The sequence below is a fragment of the Gadus morhua genome, chromosome 2 (assembly GCF_902167405.1).
Source record: "Gadus morhua chromosome 2, gadMor3.0, whole genome shotgun sequence".
NCBI classification, from domain to species: domain Eukaryota; kingdom Metazoa; phylum Chordata; class Actinopteri; order Gadiformes; family Gadidae; genus Gadus; species Gadus morhua.
The window spans coordinates 22,490,299-22,512,769 of NC_044049.1; the positions used below are offsets into that span (position 1 = coordinate 22,490,299).

Sequence of the window (22,471 nt, forward strand, 5' to 3'; positions counted from 1 at the left end):
TGTTGGATTGCATTTTTATCTCACTGTCGATTCCGTTATTCTTAAACTTCTGTCTATCCAAAATAAGTCAGTATCAGAATAAAAATACAACCCACCCCAGACGGGACTCGAACCCACAATCCCTGGCTTAGGAGGCCAGTGCCTTATCCATTAGGCCACTGGGGCTTTCATCAAGTTACATGTTTTTTCTGATATTCATACATTGAATATTTAATATCTACGCTATAAAAAACGAACAATTATTAGTAAACTATATTAAATAATAGTTTAATAGGTAACTATATTTATCGTGAAAGTAATTAACTTTTAAGTCGTTAGACCAAGATAAAAATAAGAATATCTACATATTATGAATTTAAATATCTATCATGTATCACGCTGGCGCAGGGAGAAATATATTTTATTCATAGTCTGAAGCCCCTCACGCACACACACACACACACACAAACAGAAGCAAACGCTGTGTGATTAAAGCCACAATGAAATAAATCATACCAACCGTATATAGCAACAATATTACAATAAACAAAAACATTAAATAATATTTCAGATACACAAACAGTAATTCCCTCAAGCTGTCCGACATAAAAAGATAGTTAACTAATTAAACTTGGAGTGATCCAAGTCTCATGAATAATGAGGCTTGGAATGACAGAAAAGGGTTGCTCCTCACACTAAGTTAATTTAACAAAACAAAAGTGGAAAATATAACTTCTAAAATCAAAGTACAAGGAAGCTTTAGTTTGGTCATAATGCCACAATGATTTCCCTTCATAAATACAATATATCACATACAGTTTAAAGTTTTAAAATGAACTTTGAAAAGGCAAAAGATACGTAGGCTATAGATTTTTAGTGCACTCAATTATAGAGGATCTGAAAACACCAGTGTGTGTTTGTAACAAACCTGCGACATATTTAATCTTGTCTTTATATCCTTCTATCCATTATTTATTTATTTCTACTAGATATGTTTAGTAATTTTACTCAGTTATCAGTTTGTATAGAACTTATAATAATTCCCATTGCCATTCATAAAGGCTTGAGCATTGGCTGAAATATAAAAGCACTTATTGCCTTTTAGCGCGGAGGGTCAGTTAACCCTAATGTATGATCTGTATTAATACCCCTTCATGTTACAACATCCTACACAGGCAGTCAGAAGAGAAGGCACACAACATTCAGACAGTACTGCTGACCGCGCCATAGACGATAAGTCTAAAGTCACTGGGATATACCCCCCCTTCCTGCACTCATCAGAAATAGCACAGGGCTAGCGGTAGCACAGGGCTAGCGGTAGCACAGGGCTAGCGGTAGCACAGGGCTATCGGAGCAGGAAGGATCAAAGGCTTTGATTTGTGGTTGAGACGAACATGCATAATGTATCTCATATTACATTAATAGAATCCAGTGTAACCATCAATATTCCTCTGAATTTTAAATGGGAATAATAAACAAATGAATAATAAACTACATCACTCTGTAACTGTGAACCTTCCAGTGTAATATTCCATTGTAACCTAAACGATTCCAGTGCAACAGAACATTCCAATGTAACTATATGAATATTCCAGTGTAATATTCCAGAACATTCCAGCGTTACTGAGGACATTTCACTGTAATATTCCGGTATAACTGAGATTATTCCAGTGTAATATTCCAGTGTAACTCTGCCCATTCACTGGCGGCACAGCAGGACTTCAGCAGGCCTCTGTCACGGTCGTGGTCTGATCAGGTGACCTTCCCGGCACACGGGCAGGGGGGGGGGGGGAGTGGTTATTTTCCAGAAGCAGTGCAGGAAGATCTCAAGGTGGTGGGGGTGGGTAAGAAGAAGAAGAACCACCAGAGGCGGGACAGATCACATGACCCTGACCCTGTGACCCTCACTCGTCGTCAATCAGCTTCTCGCCGCCGTTCTCCGCCTGTCTGCCCACTCCTCCTCCGCCCTCCTCCTTGTCCTTCGCCTCCTCCTCCTCCTCCTCCTCCTCCTCGTCCTCCTGGTCGTCGTAGGCCTGTGATTGGCCGCCGTAGTTGATCATGGTGCGGGAGAGGTCCACCTCGATGGGGAAGACGTCCGCCTCCTTCAGCACGGCGTAGCACTCGTCGTAGTAGCGCGACATGCCCGACACGAAGCGCTGCAGCTGGAACACGATGTCCTGGACTGGAGAGGGGAAGGCGGGGGGGGGGGGGGGGGAGGGAGAGTAGGGGGGAAGAGGGGGGATTAAGGATTAAGAGAGGGGGGTGGGAGAGGAGAGGGGGGACGGGGTTAGGCGAGAGTAGAAAGGAGACAGGAGATAAAGAGAGGAGGAAAGATGAGATGGGAGGAGGAGAGAGAAGAGGAGAGGGGGGAGGAGGAGGGAGTGAGGGGGTGTGGGAGTTTATCGGACAGGGGGGGGGGGGGGGGGGGGGGGAGAGGAGTGAAGAGAAGGAGGAGGGAGGAGAGGATTGAAAACAGAGAATAGAATGATCGGTGGAAGGAAGGAATGAAAATAAGGCGAAAGGAAAACAAAGAGGAAAAATTTTTAATTTTTAATTTTTAATTCAATCTATCTTTCATTGAGGGACAGACAGAGAGTGAGCGGTAGAGGTGTACCGTGTTTCTGGTCCAGCAGTTCGATCTTCTCCAGCACGTCCTTCCTCATCTTGGCGAAGCGCGCCCGGGCCTCCTGACGACAGCGCAGCACCAGACGGTACTCGTAGTTACCAGTACACACCCGGTACATGGGCTCTCCCATGGCCTGCACGTACACACACACACACACACACACACACACACACACACACACACACACACACACACACACACACACACACACACACACACACACACACGTAAAAGGAATGCATTACTTTTGTAAGGCATCTAGTAGTGCTTGTTGTAAACGTGTTGCAGTGTCATCAGAAAGGCAGAGCTGTCACTCACGATGCTGGTGTACTCCTCATCGTCCATCTCCTTCACCTTCAGGCAGTAGGACTGAAGCAGGGGGAACAGACGGGGGTCATGTGATCATCCTGGCAGAACCTCAGCACAACACACAACATCTTCCACTCCGAGCAGCCTGACTCCAGAGCTGAGACCAGCATTAGGCGACTGATGAGGGCCAGAGATAGACTGGGTACCCCCCATCCCGTTCTGCCGGCGAGTTGAATCGCCCTGCAGAACGGTCTGGAGAAGAGCAATACATTTCTTTCTGCTTCCGATAGTTATTTGCGGGAGCCATTCTACAAGCGGTCTTACCCCCCTGGCGCGCTATTGGCTGGTTTAACACAGGGACCACAGGGAAGCGACGGCAGGCAGCCAATTGCAACCAGAGTCAGTTGAACTAGGCCTGTTGATCAAGCCTCTTGTGCTGAAGAAAATGACAGCAGCCTCCCCAGACCAACGTGCAATCTAAGATGGAGCTTGGTCTGGCGGTAGCCAGGCTAGCCTAGAGGTACAGCCTGAGCGGGGGTCAGAAGGGGTCCTGTGGTAAAACACGGTACTTGCCAGGTATTCAAACTTGACGTCCAGGTACTTGCGGATGGTGAGCTTGGTGTCAGGGATGGCTTTGTGGAGGTACGTGTTCAGGTCATGGAGCATCTGTGGAGAAAAGGTGGGGACCGTGTTACACAGAGATACATCGGTGTGAGACGCACCTCTAAACTGGAGGGCTTGACCAAGTTAATGGTTTCCCAATGACAACATATGCTGCCAATTATGTTGTCAATATGCAAAGGTGATCTTATTTTGTAGTATTTATTAAAGTTTTACAAAAAGTGAGAAAACTGCCCCTAAATAGCAAAGACCAGTAATTTTGGATTGCTGACTAGGTGCTTAATAAGCCAGGAAACTAAAAACACAGTGTTGTTTATTTAGCAATCCATTATTAGCTATTAAGCTTGCTAATTAAAACACCAAGTATTAGCTCATCAGCAAGCTAATTAAACAGCCAGTATTAGCTTATTAGCTAGCTAATCAGCTAGCCAATATGAGTTATCCATGTTAGCCAACAATGCTCATAATGACGATTAGGCTGGAGCGCTGGATGCTATGTTGCGCGAACATTACAGCCGGTAGAACGTTACTCACCGGCTTGATGGTCTTCAGCAGCTGGATTCCGAACTTCTCGATGTTGCGGTGGGCGTCGGCGAACTTCACGAAGGCCTCGCTGGCCGCCGCCTGCGGCTCCCGCACGCCGATGACGGAGAACACGTCCCCGAACGCTGTCAACGGTCACCATGGTTACATATCTGTCACCTGACCTCATGTGCAAACAGACATCGGGGAGCTGCAACGATGTGCAATTCTTCAGCTCATATTCTAAAACGGAACTGGACGTCAGATGATTTAAAATCGGCGGATTCAAATGAAATATTCAAATTAGCGGAATGATACAGGTTTGTGATAGAAAGTCACTTTCCACCAATAAACAAAAAGATAAACAAAGAAATATATAAACCAACGATATAAGCGGGAAATTCAAGATCTAAACAGTATATTTATGTTGATTTATAGAGCTGATGGTACGTTCTGAAGCTCACCTCTGTGGGTCTGAGAAAGCTCAAAGAAGGCCCTGAGAAGCCTCTTGGTGTGCTCCATCAAGCCTGAAAAAAACCAATAACAAACAATAAAAACTTGTATAAAGCGGTTTCAATACTGGGTACAGTTCCAGTTACCGTAGCATTCTGGGAGTCTATTTATCAAGAGTGTGCCAATTAACAAAGTCCTTCAAAATCAATTAGACGACTGCTTCTGTCAGTGTTTAGTTAGTCTCTATACAGAATAATCAAAAGGTAAGTTATAAACATACCTTTATAAAGCTCTGCCGTTTTCTCCAACTCCTCCAGCCTCTTGACCAGTCCGTCTGCAACCACACATCGTCACAAAACAACAAGCGTCACCCTTAGCGGGTAATAACACAGATGATAAACGGACTGCATTTATGAAGAACCAGTGGCCACTCAGAGCGCTTTACAATATTGCCTAACATTCACGGCAGTGTCAACCATACAAGTCGACAGCCAGCTCGTCAGGATCTGTTAGAGTTCGGCGTCTTGCTCAGGGGCACCTTGACACTCCGCCTTAGCTGGAGATCGAACTAGCAACCGGAAGGTTTCTAGTTTGATCCCTGGCTCCTCCCCGCTGAGTGTCAGGCATCGCAGAGCGAGACGCCTCAACCTTACATTCACACACACGTTCACACACCAACGGCGGAGTCGACCATACAAGGCGACAGCCAGCCCGTTAGGAGCAGTTGGGGGGAGGTCTCTTGTTCAGGGACACCTCGACACTCAGCGAGGAGGAGCCAGGGATCAAACTAGAGACCAGCCAACCCACTCGGCCTCCTGAGCCACGTGCCGCCCCTAGACCGGTTCAGACCAGCCAGTACGCCGGGGGGGTCTCACCGTTGCAGAGGATGGCCCGGCTGAGGCCCAGGGCGTCGGCTGTGCCGGAGCTCATGTTCTCCACCAGGCGGTGCTTCACCTTCTTCAGCACTGGAACACAGACATACACACACACACACAAATACACACACACACACACACACACACACACACACACGAGAGACTATCAATCCACTAGGAATTCAACCATACTATTAATGGTATTACAACTTTGCAACGACACGATATATAACTTTCTTCATCTCGGTCTTGGACCGGTATAATTTTCAAACTAGTGACATATCAGAGCAGTGTCTTATAGGGCTGCACGATATACGTTTTCGCATTGTAATCGCTCATTAATTCGCCACCATACAGCTCTGTATAACGAGTGCAAAGCAGAATCTGAATACCATGCAACCAAAGCAAAAAATCTATGTAGGATGCCTTTGCCAGTATTGCACCGTATAAAAAGGGTTCCAAACGGATCTACGCAGATGCACTCCACTACAAAATCACCCGCAATACGTATCACAATATTTTTCTAATGACACCGACGCAGTATTCTCCGTGGGTGGTCGTCTCTGTGCACGTGTCTCACAGCCCTCACCTATGTCCAGGGACTTGCCCTGCTTGGGGTCCGCCTGCAGCTTGTTGTAGTGGATCACAGCTTCTTCCTAACACACACACACACACACACACACACACACACACACACACACACACACACACACACACACACACACACACACACACACACACACACACACACACACACACACACACACACACGTTAGGCTGAACCCGTTACAAGTTGAAAATCATTGCTATTTGTTAGTTATTTCAACGTTCCTAAGTCTATTAATGTTATTTTGGTTCTGAGGACAATTTACCGGCTTAAAAGGGGGACGTCTCGCTCTGCAGTTTTCTAATAACTGAGCGAGTTTTGTTTACAACACGCAGATGGAAGAACTCTCTTAGAGAAGAACTTGAGATAGACTCCTCCCCTTAAGCATTTCAACCAAAACATCATCAGTGTACAGGGCTGATGCATGATGGGATGGAAAATCAGAAGAAACTTCCTAACCCAGCCCCAGAGAGTAGCTTGGGGAGAAGGATTCTGCACTCGAATGCAAACCCTCCTGTTACACTGTACTGCTGCAGGATAAATCCTTCTATACTGCGGTCGTTTTCAGAGTGATAGCGAACGAATCCAAGCACTGGCGTAGCTACCCCACGGTGTAGCGCGCCCAAACAGAGAGACTGACGGTGGAGCCATGGTGCGTAGGATTAAGCAGTAAGCCTTTAATGCCACAATTCATCCCTGGTCCCTCACCGGGGGCAAGGGGCCTCATCCAGCATCCTGGCTCCACAATGGACCCTAAAGACAACACTGGCGCGCTGGGCAGTGACGTAAGGCCGCGCCTGAGGCTGTACGAGAGTTAGGGTTCTCCTAGTCAGGTCTGAATGAGTTTGACTCACTTTGGGTGGATTCAGAGCCATGCAGGCCCACACGAGGCATTGAATACCGAGCGCTGTGGGACGGATACACAAACTGTCTGTGAGTAGCTTTCTCTGTCCCTGACCTTTGCCGCTTTTCCATGTCCTTTGTTTTATTGATTTGTAAATTTATGGAACATTTGAAAGGCAACCTTTTTTATTTGCTCAGTTTAAAATCATAATTTAACGCTACAGATGGAAGATAAAATAAAGTAACCAACATATTGATTACGCGATACTTTAATATATACAACAATGAAGAGTAGAACTAAATCCACATTCTGGTTAGAGTACAGGAATTAGGAGAACATCGGGTTATTCTACTGGTAGATGTGTTTGACTCTGAGCAGAAAGGTTCTTGGTTCGATCCTCATCCTCCAGCTCCCTGGAAGCTTCTTTGAGCACGATGCCCGACCAGATCCCAACCTAGTCCCTGGCGACCTGCATGCATCTCTTTAGATAAAAGCGTCAAAAGCCTAATGAATAAACCTCTGATCAGCGAGAACCAATAGGAACGGAGAACAGGGAACAAAGTGGGGGACAGTGGAGGAGTCAGGGGCACGCATTCCGTCAGGCTGCAGTCATTCCCCTGCCAGTGATGGGCTGTGGGCTGCCTACCTGTACAGCCTGGATCATCTTGGCCACCTCCACCTTGGTTTTCCCCTTCACTAATTTGCCGTTGACCCCGGTGATCTCATCGCCCGCCGCCAGCGTGCCCTCCAAGGCCGCGGGCGTGTTGTCGAACACCTGCAAAGCCACCCACAATTAGAGTTACCCAGTGCCCATTTCACAATTGAAAGGTTGTGAAATAATAATGTTATAAAAATAATTTTACGTTTTTATAACGTTTCAACACATTTCGTTTGAATTATATTCAATAAATGTGTCATGTGAAATGACATGATGTCATTAGCATTATACAGATGTGACCAAACTGAACCATGCAGTTAGCATTGAAGTATGTGCGCGTGTGTATATGTCTCTCTGTGTGTGTGTGTGTGTGTGTGTGTGTGTGTGTGTGTGTGTGTGTGTGTGTGTGTGTGTGTGTGTGTGTGTGTGTGTATATGTCTTTGTTTGTGCGCGTATATACGTCTGAGTGTCTTTGCGTGTTTGTGTGTCTGTGTGTGTGTGTGTGTGTGTGTGTGTGTGTGTGTGTGTGTGTGTGTGTGTGTGTGTGTGTGTGTGTGTGTGTGTGTGACCTGTACGATGTAGAGGCAGGGACAGTGCTGGGCCCCGCCCCCGATGCTGATGCCAATCAGGTTCTGCCCGTCCTTCTTCAGAGTCACCGTTCCGGGGACCGTGGGTATGCCCCTGTAGGGGGAGGGGCCAACACGTGTCAATCAAGAGAAGACCAAGAGATCAAGATCATATTTACATCCATCATATTGTAATCCATTTAAATATGATCTTTACCTCTCAGCTTAGAACAGTTGTAAGATAAGCAATAGATATTAAGAAATATATACTCTATATCTATCTATCTATCTATCTATCTATCTATCTATCTATCTATCTATCTATCTATCTATCTAATCTATCTATCTATCTATCTATCTATAGTAGTATGTAGGTAAATAGAGGGAAAGATGGATGAAGAATCTTTATTGATTATATTTCTCATTTGTGTTGATCGCGTGATATGATATTTCACTCATAATTCATACATAAGAAAAGTCAAGTTCTAAACTTTTAAATCCGTTTTTTTATATAAACAGACAAAAAACGATAACATTAATCACGGTATAAATGGTGCCTTACAACTTGTCTTCTTCAAGGTCATAGTCCATGTCAGTGAACATTCCACTACTGCCTCATCCAACCTGTCAGACCAAACACAGGAACATTATCAATGTTACTTGAAATCTCAACGCATCCAGCACATAATCACAGATTTAGAAAACTGGTTACTTTCTTTAATGTTTCAGAATAATAAGACACCTGGTGATGATAATAACAATTATGATATTGATCTCTATATATAAGTAGCACGTTTTTTTACAGCAATGTTTAAAAAGTGCTTTTTAAGATAAGTGATTAAACTCAGAGATTGAGCCCAACAGGCAAAATTGTTATTATTTGTAATAAATAATGTGTTGATTGTTTCATGCCCAGGGCAGAAATAGGACAGCAATAATTACACGAGAAAATGCTAGTCTATAAACAAAATGTGATGTTTTTATATCAATTATTACATTATTCTTTATTTGGACAGCCTGGGATTGTAACTTTTGATTACCCATGCAATGCAGAGAAGCACATTTTTAATGGAATTTAATGCCAAAGAAGCTACAGCTAGATATCAAGATGATCTAATGCAGATGTACAACAGCTGTTCCAGCCTGCTAGAAGCAACACACACACACAGACACACGCACACACGACCTAGCAGCATGCTAGCAGCAGAGCTTAAGGACCCAGCAGGTGCAGGCAGCTGTTGGATCATCACTGCTGAACGGCTCGCAGTGCAAATCGCACAGTAGACTGCATGTGAAGGAAACAGCCTCGACCGGTGTCCCTGAATGACACCGGACACTGGCCGGACACCATTAGATGACTGGTGGTTTATTAAAGGTGTAAGGGTGACGTCTCCTATGAGAGGAAAGCTACGCCTCTCTGCAGGTCCTCTGTGTGTTAAAGAGAGTTTACCTTGAAATACAACCTGGCTTCGCTCCCGTTATCCTTGACACGCCGGCCAAATAGTCATCGAAGCTTCAGTATGCAACGAAATATAGCGTTAGTTTACTAATGTTTGATTTCCTGGATCGTTTGACGTCACAGGTTCTCTCTGTTTACCTTTGCACGTCACGTCCGGGACAGTGCTCCTCCTTGATGTTTTACTGCGCTTCTTTGTGGTCGCAACATCGCTTCCTTCTGGCCTTATTTGGTACTTTTTGTTGCAACACCGCTCCCTTCTGGCCTTATTTTTATTATTAGGTGAGTGCTGCATGCAGCGCTCAACTATTGTTCTTCATGTTTCATTCTTTCTTTCTTTCTTTCTTTCTTTCTTTCTTTCTTTCTTTCTTTCTTTCTTTCTTTCTTTCTACAAACTTTGGGACCTATCTCCTTCCTCAAATTCTCACCTAGAGACTCCATTAAAAATTGTCAATATTCAGAATAGCTTGGAATCGCGCGCTTCTTTTCATATTATTATTATTTATTTTTTTAACATGGGATTCTTCAACTATTGAGGACCTAACTAAATACATTTTCAACCGTTTATCGTCGCTCAACAAATCGACACACATAATAAATAATATCTAAAAGGAATTTCAATATCATTTAAACTTTCTTCAGAATCACAGTTTTAGTTGCAAACCGTCATATTCTACAGTTGGTCCCATTGAAGCCGTCTGCCCATTCTGACACTTAAATTACATCATGACATCGTAACTCGTTCAAATTTCAATCGTTTACCTTCGTTCAAACCATTTAACAAATCTACACACTCCTATCTTCAATAATGGGTCAGACACGGTCTTTATTATTCATAATATCATCCGAGGCGCACATAGCTTTTGGCCGTGATATTAGATAGATTATATAAATACCCGTACATAATATTATTATTATGTTATATTATATAATATAGATATAGATAGAGCTCCAGGAGTCAGCAAACGGCAACAACCCCTTCTCCTCCATGCTGTGGTTCAGTCTGACAGCTCATTGGTCAATGGGCAGCAGCTCATTTGCATCAATGCTACAGACACCAGAAACAGCGCCTTCTGAAGGGACTGAAACAGAGGGGAATAGCGGAAGACGATATATTTTTTTCCTAAAAGCTATTTCCAGCAAACAGCTTAAAAAAACATGTTTTCTGGAACTCAAATACTATGTTTACTTGTCGGGAAAACACCATAATATGTCTCCTTTAAAGAAACACACACACACACGCACACGCAGTGCAGTGCAGTGCAGTGCAGTGCAGTGCAGTGCAGTGCAGTGCAGTGCAATACATTTGACGTTTCAGATTATTCAGTTTAATTCATTTTACATTTCTGCATTTTCAGCAATGCTTTGCGCTTTTCATTCAGCGGTAACTTTATTTGATTCCAACCATTAACTTTTTCTTAAATGGTGTGCATGTTTACTCCATTTAGACTTTTGAACTTTTGTTCAAATCCCTTCACTTGATTTAAGCCATTTAACGTTTCTTCATGTCTTAATCTATGTGGCTTTATTAAAAAGATATTTTCAACCTCACTTTGTACGACAGCACTCACCGCATTTTCTGCAGGAAACGCATTTTCTAGTTTTATATTCTCTGCATTATTTATATTTAATTACCCTATTTTGGTGCCTGCTGGATCCTGGGTCTGAAGGAGAATACAAATATTGTGCTATTCAGGAATTGTATTGCCGCTTCGAATTTCTAGCCAAGGTTGGACAAAAGTTGTGTTCTGTGTCTATTCAACCTTTTGATGCAAGTTGTAGTCTAAAACCTTTACTTCATCGTTTCCTGTTGTTCCACCATCGTATATTCCCCCTCTGAAATACTTCCTGCCTATGACTATCAATAAATGTTCAACAGATCAAATTAGAATAACCATGATCAGTTTTTGATTGAAAGGCAAGGCAAGGAAACTTTATTTATGTAGCATTTTTCATACACGAGGCAGACTAAAATTGCTTCACGTAAAAACAGTCATACAATCCAATTACATAGTAAAAGAAAATAAAGGCAAAGTAAACTAATTCATTGTAAAAAAGTAAGGTAAAGGTCATGTATTTAAGACTTAGCAGTAAGCTAAATAGTAGTATTACCCTGAGGGAGCATTTCAATACAGAAGATATTCAAATGATGGAACATTATTTCTTCAGGACTACTATCAACACCTGATACTATACCATTTTTGGTATGTTGTTTCCTTTTATACTACAGGCATAAAATGGAAATGCATTGATTTAATGTCTTTCACAAATGAATGCTCAAGGATCAACACCAATACTTCCAATCCAGCCGAATCAGATTGAAATCATACAATACATTGAAACAAAATTGTAAATAGGACCTATACAAATGTAATACAAACATTTTGATAAAAATACAAAAAACACCACAGCGAATACTGTGTTGATTGATTGATTTAATCACAGAGGCTTCTGGGTATTTAATGTTATCGCTCACCTCTTAGAAAACATGAGTTAATGAACCCTAAAAACAATAGACAGTAGGTGGGTTGACTCTTTGAGTTAATCAAGCTATAACAGCTCTCTCTCTCTCTCTCTCTCTCTCTCTCTCTCTCTCTCTCTCTCTCTCTCTCTCTCTCTCTCTCTCTCTCTCTCTCTCTCTCTCTCTCTCTCTCTCTCTCTCTCTCTCTCTCTCTCTCTCTCTCTCTCTCTCTCTCTCTCTCAGGCATACGGTATAAAATTCAACTGATGTGTTCTTCTCAACACATGTCTCCTAGAAAACTAAGTCTGTGAGTTTGGCATAGGAAAGTTAACCACAGGATCCGATCATGGTAGGTTTATTTCATTGTATTGTTCAATGTTTTTTTGGTCCGTACTGTAAAACAACAACTGCAGATGTATTTCACTTGCTTTAAAACCTTTCATGTTCAATGTCTTTTCATAATACATTTGAATGTAATTTCATTGTAAACCTGGACGTTGTACGCAGGGAATGGAGCTCAATAACATTTGTCTCAGCGCCGGAGATCACCTGACCTTCAAAGGGTTGATTCTGCCCGATGCTCAAAGGTAAGACAACAGGACAATCAAAGGTAATCGTACTTTAAAACCCGACCTTAAGATGTTTCATTTGTGGTTGTAATGCTGTTGACTGGTTTTGCCTCCTTGCTTAGTGTTTGCTGGTTTTCATAAAACATTTCATGTTTCAATGGGTTTTTGCAGATGGTTCTTGTTAAACTATTCTTTATTTAACATTTTCTAATTATTTAGTTTTTAGTCATTAGTAGCCAACTGCAGTTTAGTAAATGTATACATTCTGACTTGCTCTTTGACTTTCGTTACGGATCAATCGATCGATCAATCGATTCAGGTTCCAGTTTGACCTCGGCAGTAGCAGCAATGACTTGGCGTTCCATTTCAACCCTCGTTTCCATGACGACGATGATGGAGCCGTGCTCATTTGCAACTCCAAGTGTGATGGTTGCTGGGGCGATGAGAAGCGGGAAAGTCATAATCCTCTAAAGCAAGGCGAGGAGGTCAAGGTCGGACATAAAGCTCTCCCCTGCTGTTATTCACATAGCATTATTCTACTATATCATACGTCATATATCAAAACTTCTAGTGCTTGCGTATGTGTGGGTGAGTCCGGCAGTGTCTTGGTCTGGGTGTGTGTGTTGTGTCTGCGTGCATGTATTCAGGCTTTGGGCCCTATTTTAACGGTCTGAAACGCAAGTGGGAAGCGCAAAGCGCAAGTAGCTTTGTGGGCGGTTCTACGGCGCTATCGCTATTTTACAGGCGGATAAATGACACTTGCGCCGCGGCGCAAGTGTCAAAAGGGTTGGTCTGAAGCAGCCTAGTTACCCGTAGCTGTGGTTTGGGCGTAACGTCCAACAAACCAATGAGAGTGCCAGCTCCCATCCCCTTTAAGAGCCATGAGCGCATTTGAATCGGACGAGTTGATATTTTGACAGCGCGTCTGCAGTCTCCGATGAGACAGATGCACATGAATTTCAAACTGCAAATGGCTCAGTTTATTGCCAAATAATATGGCCTAATTCACACATGGAATAAGGGGTTTTCTTCCACAACTTCAGAAATACTGAGTCCTCAAATAAATTTCGGCAAAGAAAACGTATATGATATAACATATGATATGCGGTAACTGTGGTTCTATTTAATGATATACGCAATACATTATAAACCTTGTTTCTTATCAGTATGCTATCCTAATATGCATGTGTCCCCGCGGTAATAGACATTGCCATTGATTGTATTATGCGTTACGGGTTTAGTTTGTGTGTGTATAAACAGAGCACACACGCGCGCCCGCATTCATTCATTCTTTTTAACACTCACTCGCGGTAAAACAATGTTTTTCACGATCAAATACTCATCAATCCTAAAAGTTATGGGCATGTAGGCCTACACGATGTCTCTGTCAAGAAAATATGTGTTTGCTGTACGGTGTTTGCAGATGCATTGATTTAAAAGTACAACTTATTACCGCTGCATCAGCTGTTCTTTCCCAAATAATTTACCAAGAATGTGCGGCTATGTAGATTGGAGAAGCAAAGTGTATGCGCGAGGTGCACAAGCAATCCGTATGCATTGCATGCGCATGTATGCATGCGCCCTTAAAATAGCATCTGAACAACGCGCCACTGACTTTAAATGTTCATGTTAAAATCATCAAATGATAGACATTGCAGATGTTTGTCAACCAAATCTGCGCACCTTCTTGCCATGAAAGATATTTTTTGATTCTGTTGCGGTTTTTGTTGTTATAATTTCATTTAAATTGTCTTTATTTGTAGTTTAGTAAGAACTAAGGCCATTCGTTTATTTTCGTCTTTGTGTTATTGGTTCTAGTTGTTTCTAAAATGTATTGTTTTCATTTCACATTTTCCCCAGATTGTGTTGAAGTTTACGGGAGACATGTTTAAGGTGGAACTTCCTGGTGGACAGACAGTTGAGTTCCCAAATCGCGAAGGAGCCAGCTTCATCAGCTATGTCAGCGTGAAAGGAGACCTGCAGATCTCTTCCTTTAAAATCAAGAACAATGCCTACTAACTTGAATGGTGACACAAATAGACTGAATTCAATTAACCAGCCTTTTCATTAAACTCATTGTACGAAATTTCAGTTTAGTAGTATGTCTGTGTGTGTCTGTTATTTTTGTGACAGTATTCAACCAATCTGCTAAGATTTAAATGTGAACAGAGTATCTCAAACCTTAACCTCCAACGGCTGCTAGGAGCATGGCTCTATGCCCATTATTCAATGGACATCATTCATGAAAGTGTTAATTAGAGGAATTCATTAAATAATCTTAATGTGAAAGTTCAATGAGGTGTGTAGATTGGTACCATCAGTGATGTTGGAATGTCAGATAGTGTAGTAGAGCAGCGGGTTTTTTTTTTATTGCTGGCAAGAAAAGTAACTCCTAGTTCATCCCAAATCATTGATTATGTGAGCTTTTTCTGAAAACGGGCATTGGTTTAATACATTTGAAATAGAACAGACATTGACATTAGACCTCATTTATGGCCCCTTAAGGCTTTTTTCAGCAGCTGTGCCAACCATCTCTGCTAATACAATCATTTTACTATCTATCAACATATCGTGAACGACTGAAACGTAGTGTGAAGAACTCAAAGAATAACTTTTTATTCACAGAAACCCAGGGGCAGCCTATTGAAAAACCCTTTGCCAAACAGTACTTTGATGACATTCAAAATTTTTGTTTGTGCTGCACAGGGGCGCCGAAAAGGGGGGGTAAAGGAGACGGATTCTAGGGGCCCATGATGGAGGGGGGCCCAGAGAGGCCCCTAATGATGATGAAATTATAATACAGAAAAAATAATGACACTAAGTTTCATTCTTTTCATGGGGCCCAAAATCCCTAGCGGCGCCCCTGGTGCTGCATATTGTTTGTCGAGGTGGCTGTCATTTTTTGTTTTTAAAACATGGTTGCATTCAGGTCCAAAATTGGTTGAAAAATACCTTCAGGAATTTTGCGAGTTAAATCCCTTGCAGTATTTTCCAGTTATACTGGAAAATTATCCAGTTATACTGGAAAATACTAATAGAATTAGTTTCAGATTCCCCCTTTCATGGCATTTCTTTAAGGTCTTAAAAGTTTGAAATGAATTGGAAAAACTAGTTAGCATGCCATACCCTAGGATAGTCATAATAGCGTGCACTGGGGCCCGTCAAAACTACCTTCCAACACTGCTTCGGATTGTAAATAATGTGTAATTGGAGTCTATTTAGGGTGCCAAGCACAAAGTGCGAAGGCAACCTATTTGACTCACACAGCCTAAACCGCTCGCACACGTTTTATGAAACATACTACAGCTTTAGAGGCTGACTCAAGATTAACAGAGAGCAGATATTACACAGATTGGCCCAAAGGTGGCACTATAGCAACAGTCAAAAAATGCAAAATTTGAACAAACATATCTCATAACCGCTTTGACTTAGAGTCATGACACTTTGTTTACACATGCTTATCCTCATGGTGAACAAATATGCCTCAAGAACCTATGACTTTATTTGGATAGATTTACGACTATCTCTTTTACTTTGTTAAAAACACTAAATTCCTTAAAGGGAAACTTCACCCATTTCCATTAAGTTTTGTATCGTTAGTAACCCACTCATATTTTTGAATGGTCGAGCATCATTCCCTTCCTGTTTTAAATGACCAATAAGACGATTTTTGCGTCATTTGAATCAGGAAGTGTAAGAGGGGAGGATTCTCGAAAGACTACCAGCACACTTTAATATGTCCATCAGGGACCCACTGATGCTACAGACCTATTAGATCAGTGCCAGTGGGTGGGACTTCACCAGCAGAAACTGACATCCACAGCGTCTGAAGCTAAGCTAACAGACGCTGTGGAGAAAACGATAGTTATGTTATTATAACTCTAGTTCTATGATTGTAGGCGTAGCCGTCTAGGCTTCGCCTTGTGGGCTTGTCCCGTGCGCGCGCATGCGCGCGCTGAAAATTCAAACTATGCACCTATCAGCGTGGGCACAGCCCACATTTCCCACGGTATCGTGTCTATATAACGCGGTGTATACCGTCGCTCATCCTCCACGCTTTTCTTTCAGCATTTGGAGGGTACAGCAGGTGGGAAACTAGACGGCTACGCCTACAATCATAGAACTAGAGTTATAATAACATAACTATCGTTCTATTTCATGTAGGCTACGCCGTCTAGGCTTCGCCTTATGGGCTAAGGTGAAGCTGCGAGCGGAGCCCGATCAATGTACTCCTGCTGGACCCCAGTCAAAACGACCTAAGTCACCAGAGCACATTAAGACTCAAAAAGCCAAGGAAGTGTAAAACACAACAGCTTTATAAAAACTAATTCCTCCTAGATCAAGCAAGGCAATGATCAAGGGAGAAAAAAGTGAGTCTGTAAAGACTCCGGTTCTATTCCGTGCTTCATGGAACCCATGAAAAGGAAAAGAAAACCAGAGCAACACGGTTTCCATTAGGTCCGCTACCACCGGGGGCGGAGCTACGGAATTCGGCTCTCCAATAATGGGACTCTCTCGGCCGTTTCTTATTTGAAGAAAACGGCGGGAGTGCCTCACTGGTAAACAAAACCACCAGACAATTGGCGAGCCAATAGAAAACCCCCTAGTCTGTTTTTCATTTGAAAAAAGGTGGGAGAGTAAGAGAATGGTAATCAAGACCAACTCGCCAGCCGGCGAGAGGAAATCCAACCACGCCGCTTTAAAGAACATGTCTATATTCTTAAGCCGTAAAAGGGGTCCCGGACTCTAGCACAGAGTTGCCGAGTGAGCCCCTGGACATGTCTAACATGTAAAAACGGACAAAGGGGCCGGGGGAAGACCAAGACGCAGCCGCGCAGATGTCTTCCACCGAAACGCCCTTGAGTAGAGCCGTTGAAGCGGCCACGCTCCGTGTGGAGTGGGCTTTAACGCCCAACGGTGGCGCCAAGCCCTGCCGAGAGTAGGCTAGGCAAACACCCTCACATACCCAGCGAGAAAACCGCTGCTTAGAGAGAGCGCGGCCCCTGCTAGCGTCGCTATAACACACAAACAACTGTTGTGTGGAGCGGAACGCTGCCGAGCGATTCACGTACATAGCCAACGCCCGAACCGGGCACAGGAGATGCAACCCCGCCTCCGCCTCACTAGAATGAGGCGGGGGGTGAAAAGCCTTAAGCACAATATCTGTGGTAACCCGAGGGCAATAATGCACGCACACTTGTAACTCCGTTTAACGTCTTTACTGAAAACATGCTCACAGCATAACAGTCCAAGTCACGAGGCCGACAGGAGGAGAGCAATCCCTAGCACCCCCCGGCGGGGAAACCTGGTATAAGCACTAAGGTTCCGGAGTGCCGGATATAAATGAGTGCAACACTAGTTCAGTCTATAACACTTCTCACCCTTTAAGTAAACACTTATAATACGGTTAACCAAACAAACTGAAATTGCATGAATGTCCCCTTATAAAGTACAGAAATGATATTGCACTAAAACCAACTTAAATCACATCCCAACTTCACAATTTTAACAACAGGCAATCAACAACATTTTACATCAACAACATTTGGAAATGCACAACAATTTTCTTTTTCACATAAGGCAACAACAACCTGTATGGCCTAACACACTTCTTTTTTTTTTTAACAGTTCAGCCTCTCTGGAGGCTTGTGTTGCCGCTCTGACCTTCTCGGTGCAACAGTAGAGTCCACAGACTGGGTAACAGAGTGTGCTGCACTGGGAGGAATTGGGGCAGGGGCAGGTGAGGCAGTTTGCTCAGACAGTCCATCCGAGGGCCGCAACAGTCCATCAATGCACACAGGTGCAACACAGTCCATAGAGCTGCTCACACTGTCCTTGTGCGAAAAACTCTGAGACCCCTTCTCCTCTGCATCGGTGCGGACACGCACATGATCTTGGTGCCTACGAACCTGCCTGCCATCCAACAAGTCAACCACAAAAGAGACTGGACCAGACTGGCGGTGAATAACTCCTGGCAGCCACTTTGAGCCACTGGCAAAGTTCTTGACATACACACAGTCCCCCTGCTGTAAAAGCCGTTCTCTTGCATGTTGGTCCCGTCTCACTTTTTGGTTCTCCTGTGATCGGGCAACTTTTGCTCCTACATCCGGGCGAAGGAGGTCCAGATGAGATTTGGGCTTTCTCCCCAGCAACATCTCCGCTGGAGGCAAACCCGTGGTTGTGTGCGGAGTAATCCGATACTGGAATAAGAAACGTGCCAGCTTCGTCTCCAGCGTGTGCCCCGTCATTTTCCGCAGTCCATCTTTCAGCGTCTCAACAGCACGTTCTGCCAAACCGTTGGAAGCAGGATGGTACGGTGCAGTCAGGATATGTCGGATTCCATTTTTCTCAACAAACGCTTTGAAAACTTCACTGGTGAAAGTGGGCCCGTTGTCACTGACAACTGTATCTGGTAACCCGTGGGTGGCAAAGATGCTTCTGAGCGTGTCAGTGGTAACTGGGGCTGTGATATTTGACATGATGTGTGCTTCCATCCACTTAGAATGAGCGTCCATCAGCACCAGGAACATGTGACCCATAAACGGACCAGCGAAATCCAGGTGGAGCCTGGACCACGGACGTGCCGGCCACTCCCATGGGTGGAGAGGAGCAGGTGCGGGCATCTTCTGGTTACTTTGACACTGTGAACATGCTTTTACCTTTTCTTCCAAAGCACCGTCCATCCCAGGCCACCACACAAACGACCTGGCGAGGCTCTTCATCCTCGACACCCCGGGGTGAGCTTCATGCAGCACTTCCGTTATCTGAGCCCGTCCTGCAGGAGGAATAATCACCCTGGAGCCCCAGAGGATACAGCCATCCAGCACACTTAGCTCCAACTGACGCTTGACATAGGACTTGAGCTCCTCTTGTCCAACTGGTACTGGCCAGCCCTGCAACAGCCATCTCTTGACTTGTGACAGCACCGGGTCTCTTTCAGTCCACTGTTTGATTTGCTTTGCTGTCACCGGAGAGTCAGACAGCCTGTCCAACAAAAACACAGTCTCTGGAAGAAGGTTAGTTTGGCTCGGTGACTCTGGGAGGGGAAGACGGCTGAACGCGTCTGCGTTTGCATTTTCACTTCCTGCTTTAAACACAATGTGATACTGATACGCTGACAAAGTTAATGCCCAGCGCTGCACTCTTGCTGACGCCATGGGTGAAATACCCTTAGTCTCACTAAACAGGCCCAGCAAGGGCTTATGGTCGGTAAAAATCGTAAATGGGCGACCATACAGGTACTGGTGGAACCGTTTCACAGCAAAAACTACAGCTAGCCCCTCTTTCTCTAGCTGCGAGTAACCCTTTTCTGCTGATGTGAGAGTGCGAGACACGTACCCAATAGGCTTTTCATCCCCGTCCTCCATACAGTGCGAAAGGACCGCCCCCACGCCATAGGGTGATGCATCACAGGATAAGACAACTTCTTTGTCTGGGTCAAAGTGCACGAGTAGCGTTGCTGAGTGCAACAGTTCTTTTACCTGCTGGAAAGCTGTCTCTTGAGCTTGTTGCCAATTCCAGGAACAGTCTTTGTGTAGCAGCTGATACAGGGGGGCGAGCACAGTGGAGAGTTCAGGCAAGAACTTCCCATAATAGTTCACTAAGCCCAAGAAAGACCTGAGCTCTGCCACATTCTTTGGAGAAGGAGCCTCCTTTATCACCCTCACCTTCTCTGTCATGGGGGAAAGACCCTGAGCGGAAATCCTGTGACCCAGGTAGGTGACACTTGGAGCCTGGAAAACACATTTACTGCGTTTTAAACGCAGCCCAGCCTCCTTCATTCTCTTTAGCACCTGGTCGAGGTTCCGCAGATGCTCCTCTTCTGTTTTACCAGTCACCAAAATGTCGTCTAGGTAGACAGCAACATGGGGAATGTTCTGCAGGAGGTTGTCCATGGTGCGTTGAAAAATGGATAGGCTGGACGCGACGCCGAAAACCAGACGGTTGTACTTGAACAGCCCCTTGTGGGTGTTGACGGTCACATATTGTTTAGAGTCCTCATCCAGCAACAGCTGTTGGTACGCGTGACTCATGTCCAGTTTTGTAAATGTTTGTCCTCCTGCCAGTGTGGCGAACAAATCCTCAACTCGTGGCAGGGGATAAGTGTCAAGTTGTGAGGTTTGGTTAATTGTCATTTTGTAATCACCACATATCCGCACCTCACCATCCTCTTTCAGCACCGGCACAATCGGGGCTGCCCAGTCAGAGAACTCCACAGGTTCAATAACACCTGACCGCTGCAGCCTGTCCAACTCCGCTTCCACCTAAGCCGTCATGGCGTATGGCACTGTGCGTGGTTTGCAAAAACGTGGCTTTGCGTTGGGGTCCACGGTTAACTTCACCGTTGTGCCGCGGAGGGTGCCGAGCTCATCCTTAAAAACGTCTGCATGCTTTGATAGAATGTCTCCCACCACTCTCATGTGCATGATTTCCCCCCAATTGAGGCGGATTTTCTTTAGGAGGTCCCTTCCAATCAGACTAGGTCTACCACTAACAGCTTCACTGTAACATACTGGCCTTCATACATCACGTCTACTTCTATAGCTCCAAGTAGAGGAATGCACTCACCGGTGTATTGTCTCAGTCTGATGTTAGTCTTTCTTAAAGCAGGCGCTTTCCCAGAGCCCCACTTGAGTATGTGGTTTGACTTATCACCGAAACTGAGGCACCCGTGTCCACCTCCATCGTCAGCTCTTTTCCGTTTATGTGCAGTGTTGCGCAGATCGGGTCTGCCCGGGGTCCACTCAGGTCAATATTAAACATGTTAAAAGAACACTGCTCCTCCGGCTCTTCACTCTGCACATGATGCGTTTTCATTTGGGGTTTTGACTCCCACTCCTTTTTCCATGGCTTTTTAGCACCTCTGCACTTCTTCGCTATGTGCCCCTTTTTCTGGCAGTTATGGCAATCTTTAAAACCACAGTCATTAGCAAGATGTGCTCCCCCACACCGGTAACACTCAACTGACGTCATCGGCTTGCCCCTCCCGTCTTTAAACAGACGGTGAACGGCGCCCTGTGGTACACTTGCGTTAGCTGCTTGAATGTCTTTAGAGTTGATAGCTGCCGTTTCCATTGCATGAGCAATCTCCAGCGCTTTCTTGAAAGTTAGCGTGACTTCACCTAGCAATCGGCGCTGAATGCTGTCATTGTTGATACCACAGACTAACCTGTCCCGTAGCATGTCGTCAATGCCGGTCCAAACTCACAATATTCCGACAGCTGTCTCAGCTCCGCCACGAATGTAGCAACTGAAACTTCAGCTTTGCGTGAATGCGTGTGGAACTTGAAGCGCTGAACAATCACTGACGGCCTGGGGTTGTGATGCTCCTGCACCAGCTTCACCAGCTCTTCGAATGATAGTTCGCCTGGCTTCCGTGGCGTTGCTAAGTTGCGTATCAACTTGTACGTCTTGGCACCGCACGCACTGAGGAGAATCAATCTTTTCCTTTCCGCCCCCACAATGTTATTCGCCAGGAAAAAGTGCTCCAGTCTCTCGACATATTCAATCCAGTCACCATCCAGCTCGACGAATTCACTGAGCGTGCCGACCGTGGCAGTAGCCATGCTGCAATCGAAAACTACACGGAAACTTCTTCTTCGACACTAACTACCCAGTTCTCCGTCATCTATGTTTTAATCCTCGTCGCCAAAAGTGTGGTAACCCGAGGGCAATAATGCACGCACACTTGTAACTCCGTTTAACGTCTTTACTGAAAACATGCTCACAGCATAACAGTCCAAGTCACGAGGCCGACAGGAGGAGAGCAATCCCTAGCACCCCCCGGCGGGGAAACCTGGTATAAGCACTAAGGTTCCGGAGTGCCGGATATAAATGAGTGCAACACTAGTTCAGTCTATAACAATATCCCTCGACCGAAAAGAACTATTAATGTTCTTCGGGAGGAACGCAGGATTAGGTCTGA

The 22,471-nt window shown here is 44.6% G+C and overlaps 2 protein-coding genes, 1 non-coding gene and 1 pseudogene across 3 annotated transcripts; 1 reads left to right on the forward strand and 3 right to left on the reverse strand.

Annotated features, from left to right (window-relative positions):
• Positions 1-92: 92 nt before the first annotated feature.
• trnar-ccu (transfer RNA arginine (anticodon CCU)) lies at positions 93-165 on the reverse strand. Its single transcript has one exon. It is a non-coding gene; the product is annotated as a tRNA-Arg (tRNA).
• A 219-nt stretch (positions 166-384) lies between these two features.
• pick1 (protein interacting with prkca 1) lies at positions 385-9,680 on the reverse strand. The gene is made up of 13 exons (XM_030349726.1): positions 9,511-9,680; positions 8,623-8,684; positions 8,064-8,175; positions 7,483-7,611; positions 5,975-6,041; positions 5,386-5,475; positions 4,791-4,844; positions 4,522-4,584; positions 4,070-4,203; positions 3,488-3,580; positions 2,924-2,974; positions 2,594-2,738; positions 385-2,161 (listed from the first exon to the last, which is right to left on the reverse strand). Exons 2-13 carry the CDS (start codon positions 8,661-8,663, stop codon positions 1,884-1,886), a joined length of 1,257 nt encoding a protein of 418 aa, XP_030205586.1. The 5' UTR covers positions 8,664-8,684; positions 9,511-9,680; the 3' UTR covers positions 385-1,883.
• On the forward strand, positions 6,728-14,642 carry LOC115537697 (galectin-2). Its single transcript, XM_030349746.1, has 5 exons — positions 6,728-6,925; positions 12,221-12,326; positions 12,485-12,564; positions 12,866-13,037; positions 14,407-14,642. Exons 2-5 carry the CDS (start codon positions 12,324-12,326, stop codon positions 14,563-14,565), a joined length of 414 nt encoding a protein of 137 aa, XP_030205606.1. The 5' UTR covers positions 6,728-6,925; positions 12,221-12,323; the 3' UTR covers positions 14,566-14,642.
• A 3,513-nt stretch (positions 14,643-18,155) lies between these two features.
• Positions 18,156-21,309, reverse strand: LOC115557077 (uncharacterized protein K02A2.6-like; annotated as a pseudogene).
• Between the last annotated feature and the right edge of the window lie 1,162 nt (positions 21,310-22,471).

Coding starts and splice junctions, on each gene's coding strand:
- LOC115537697 (XM_030349746.1), top strand. Junction 12,565..12,865: donor ATTCTGCCCGATGCTCAAAG/GTAAGACAACAG, acceptor CAATCGATTCAG/GTTCCAGTTTGACCTCGGCA. Junction 13,038..14,406: donor AGCAAGGCGAGGAGGTCAAG/GTCGGACATAAA, acceptor CATTTTCCCCAG/ATTGTGTTGAAGTTTACGGG.
- pick1 (XM_030349726.1), bottom strand. CDS start 8,663: ATGTTCACTGACATGGACTATGACCTTGAAGAAGACAAGTT. Junction 8,176..8,622: donor GACCTTGAAGAAGACAAGTT/GTAAGGCACCAT, acceptor CTCCCCCTACAG/GGGCATACCCACGGTCCCCG. Junction 2,739..2,923: donor ATGAGGAGTACACCAGCATC/GTGAGTGACAGC, acceptor GTGTACGTGCAG/GCCATGGGAGAGCCCATGTA.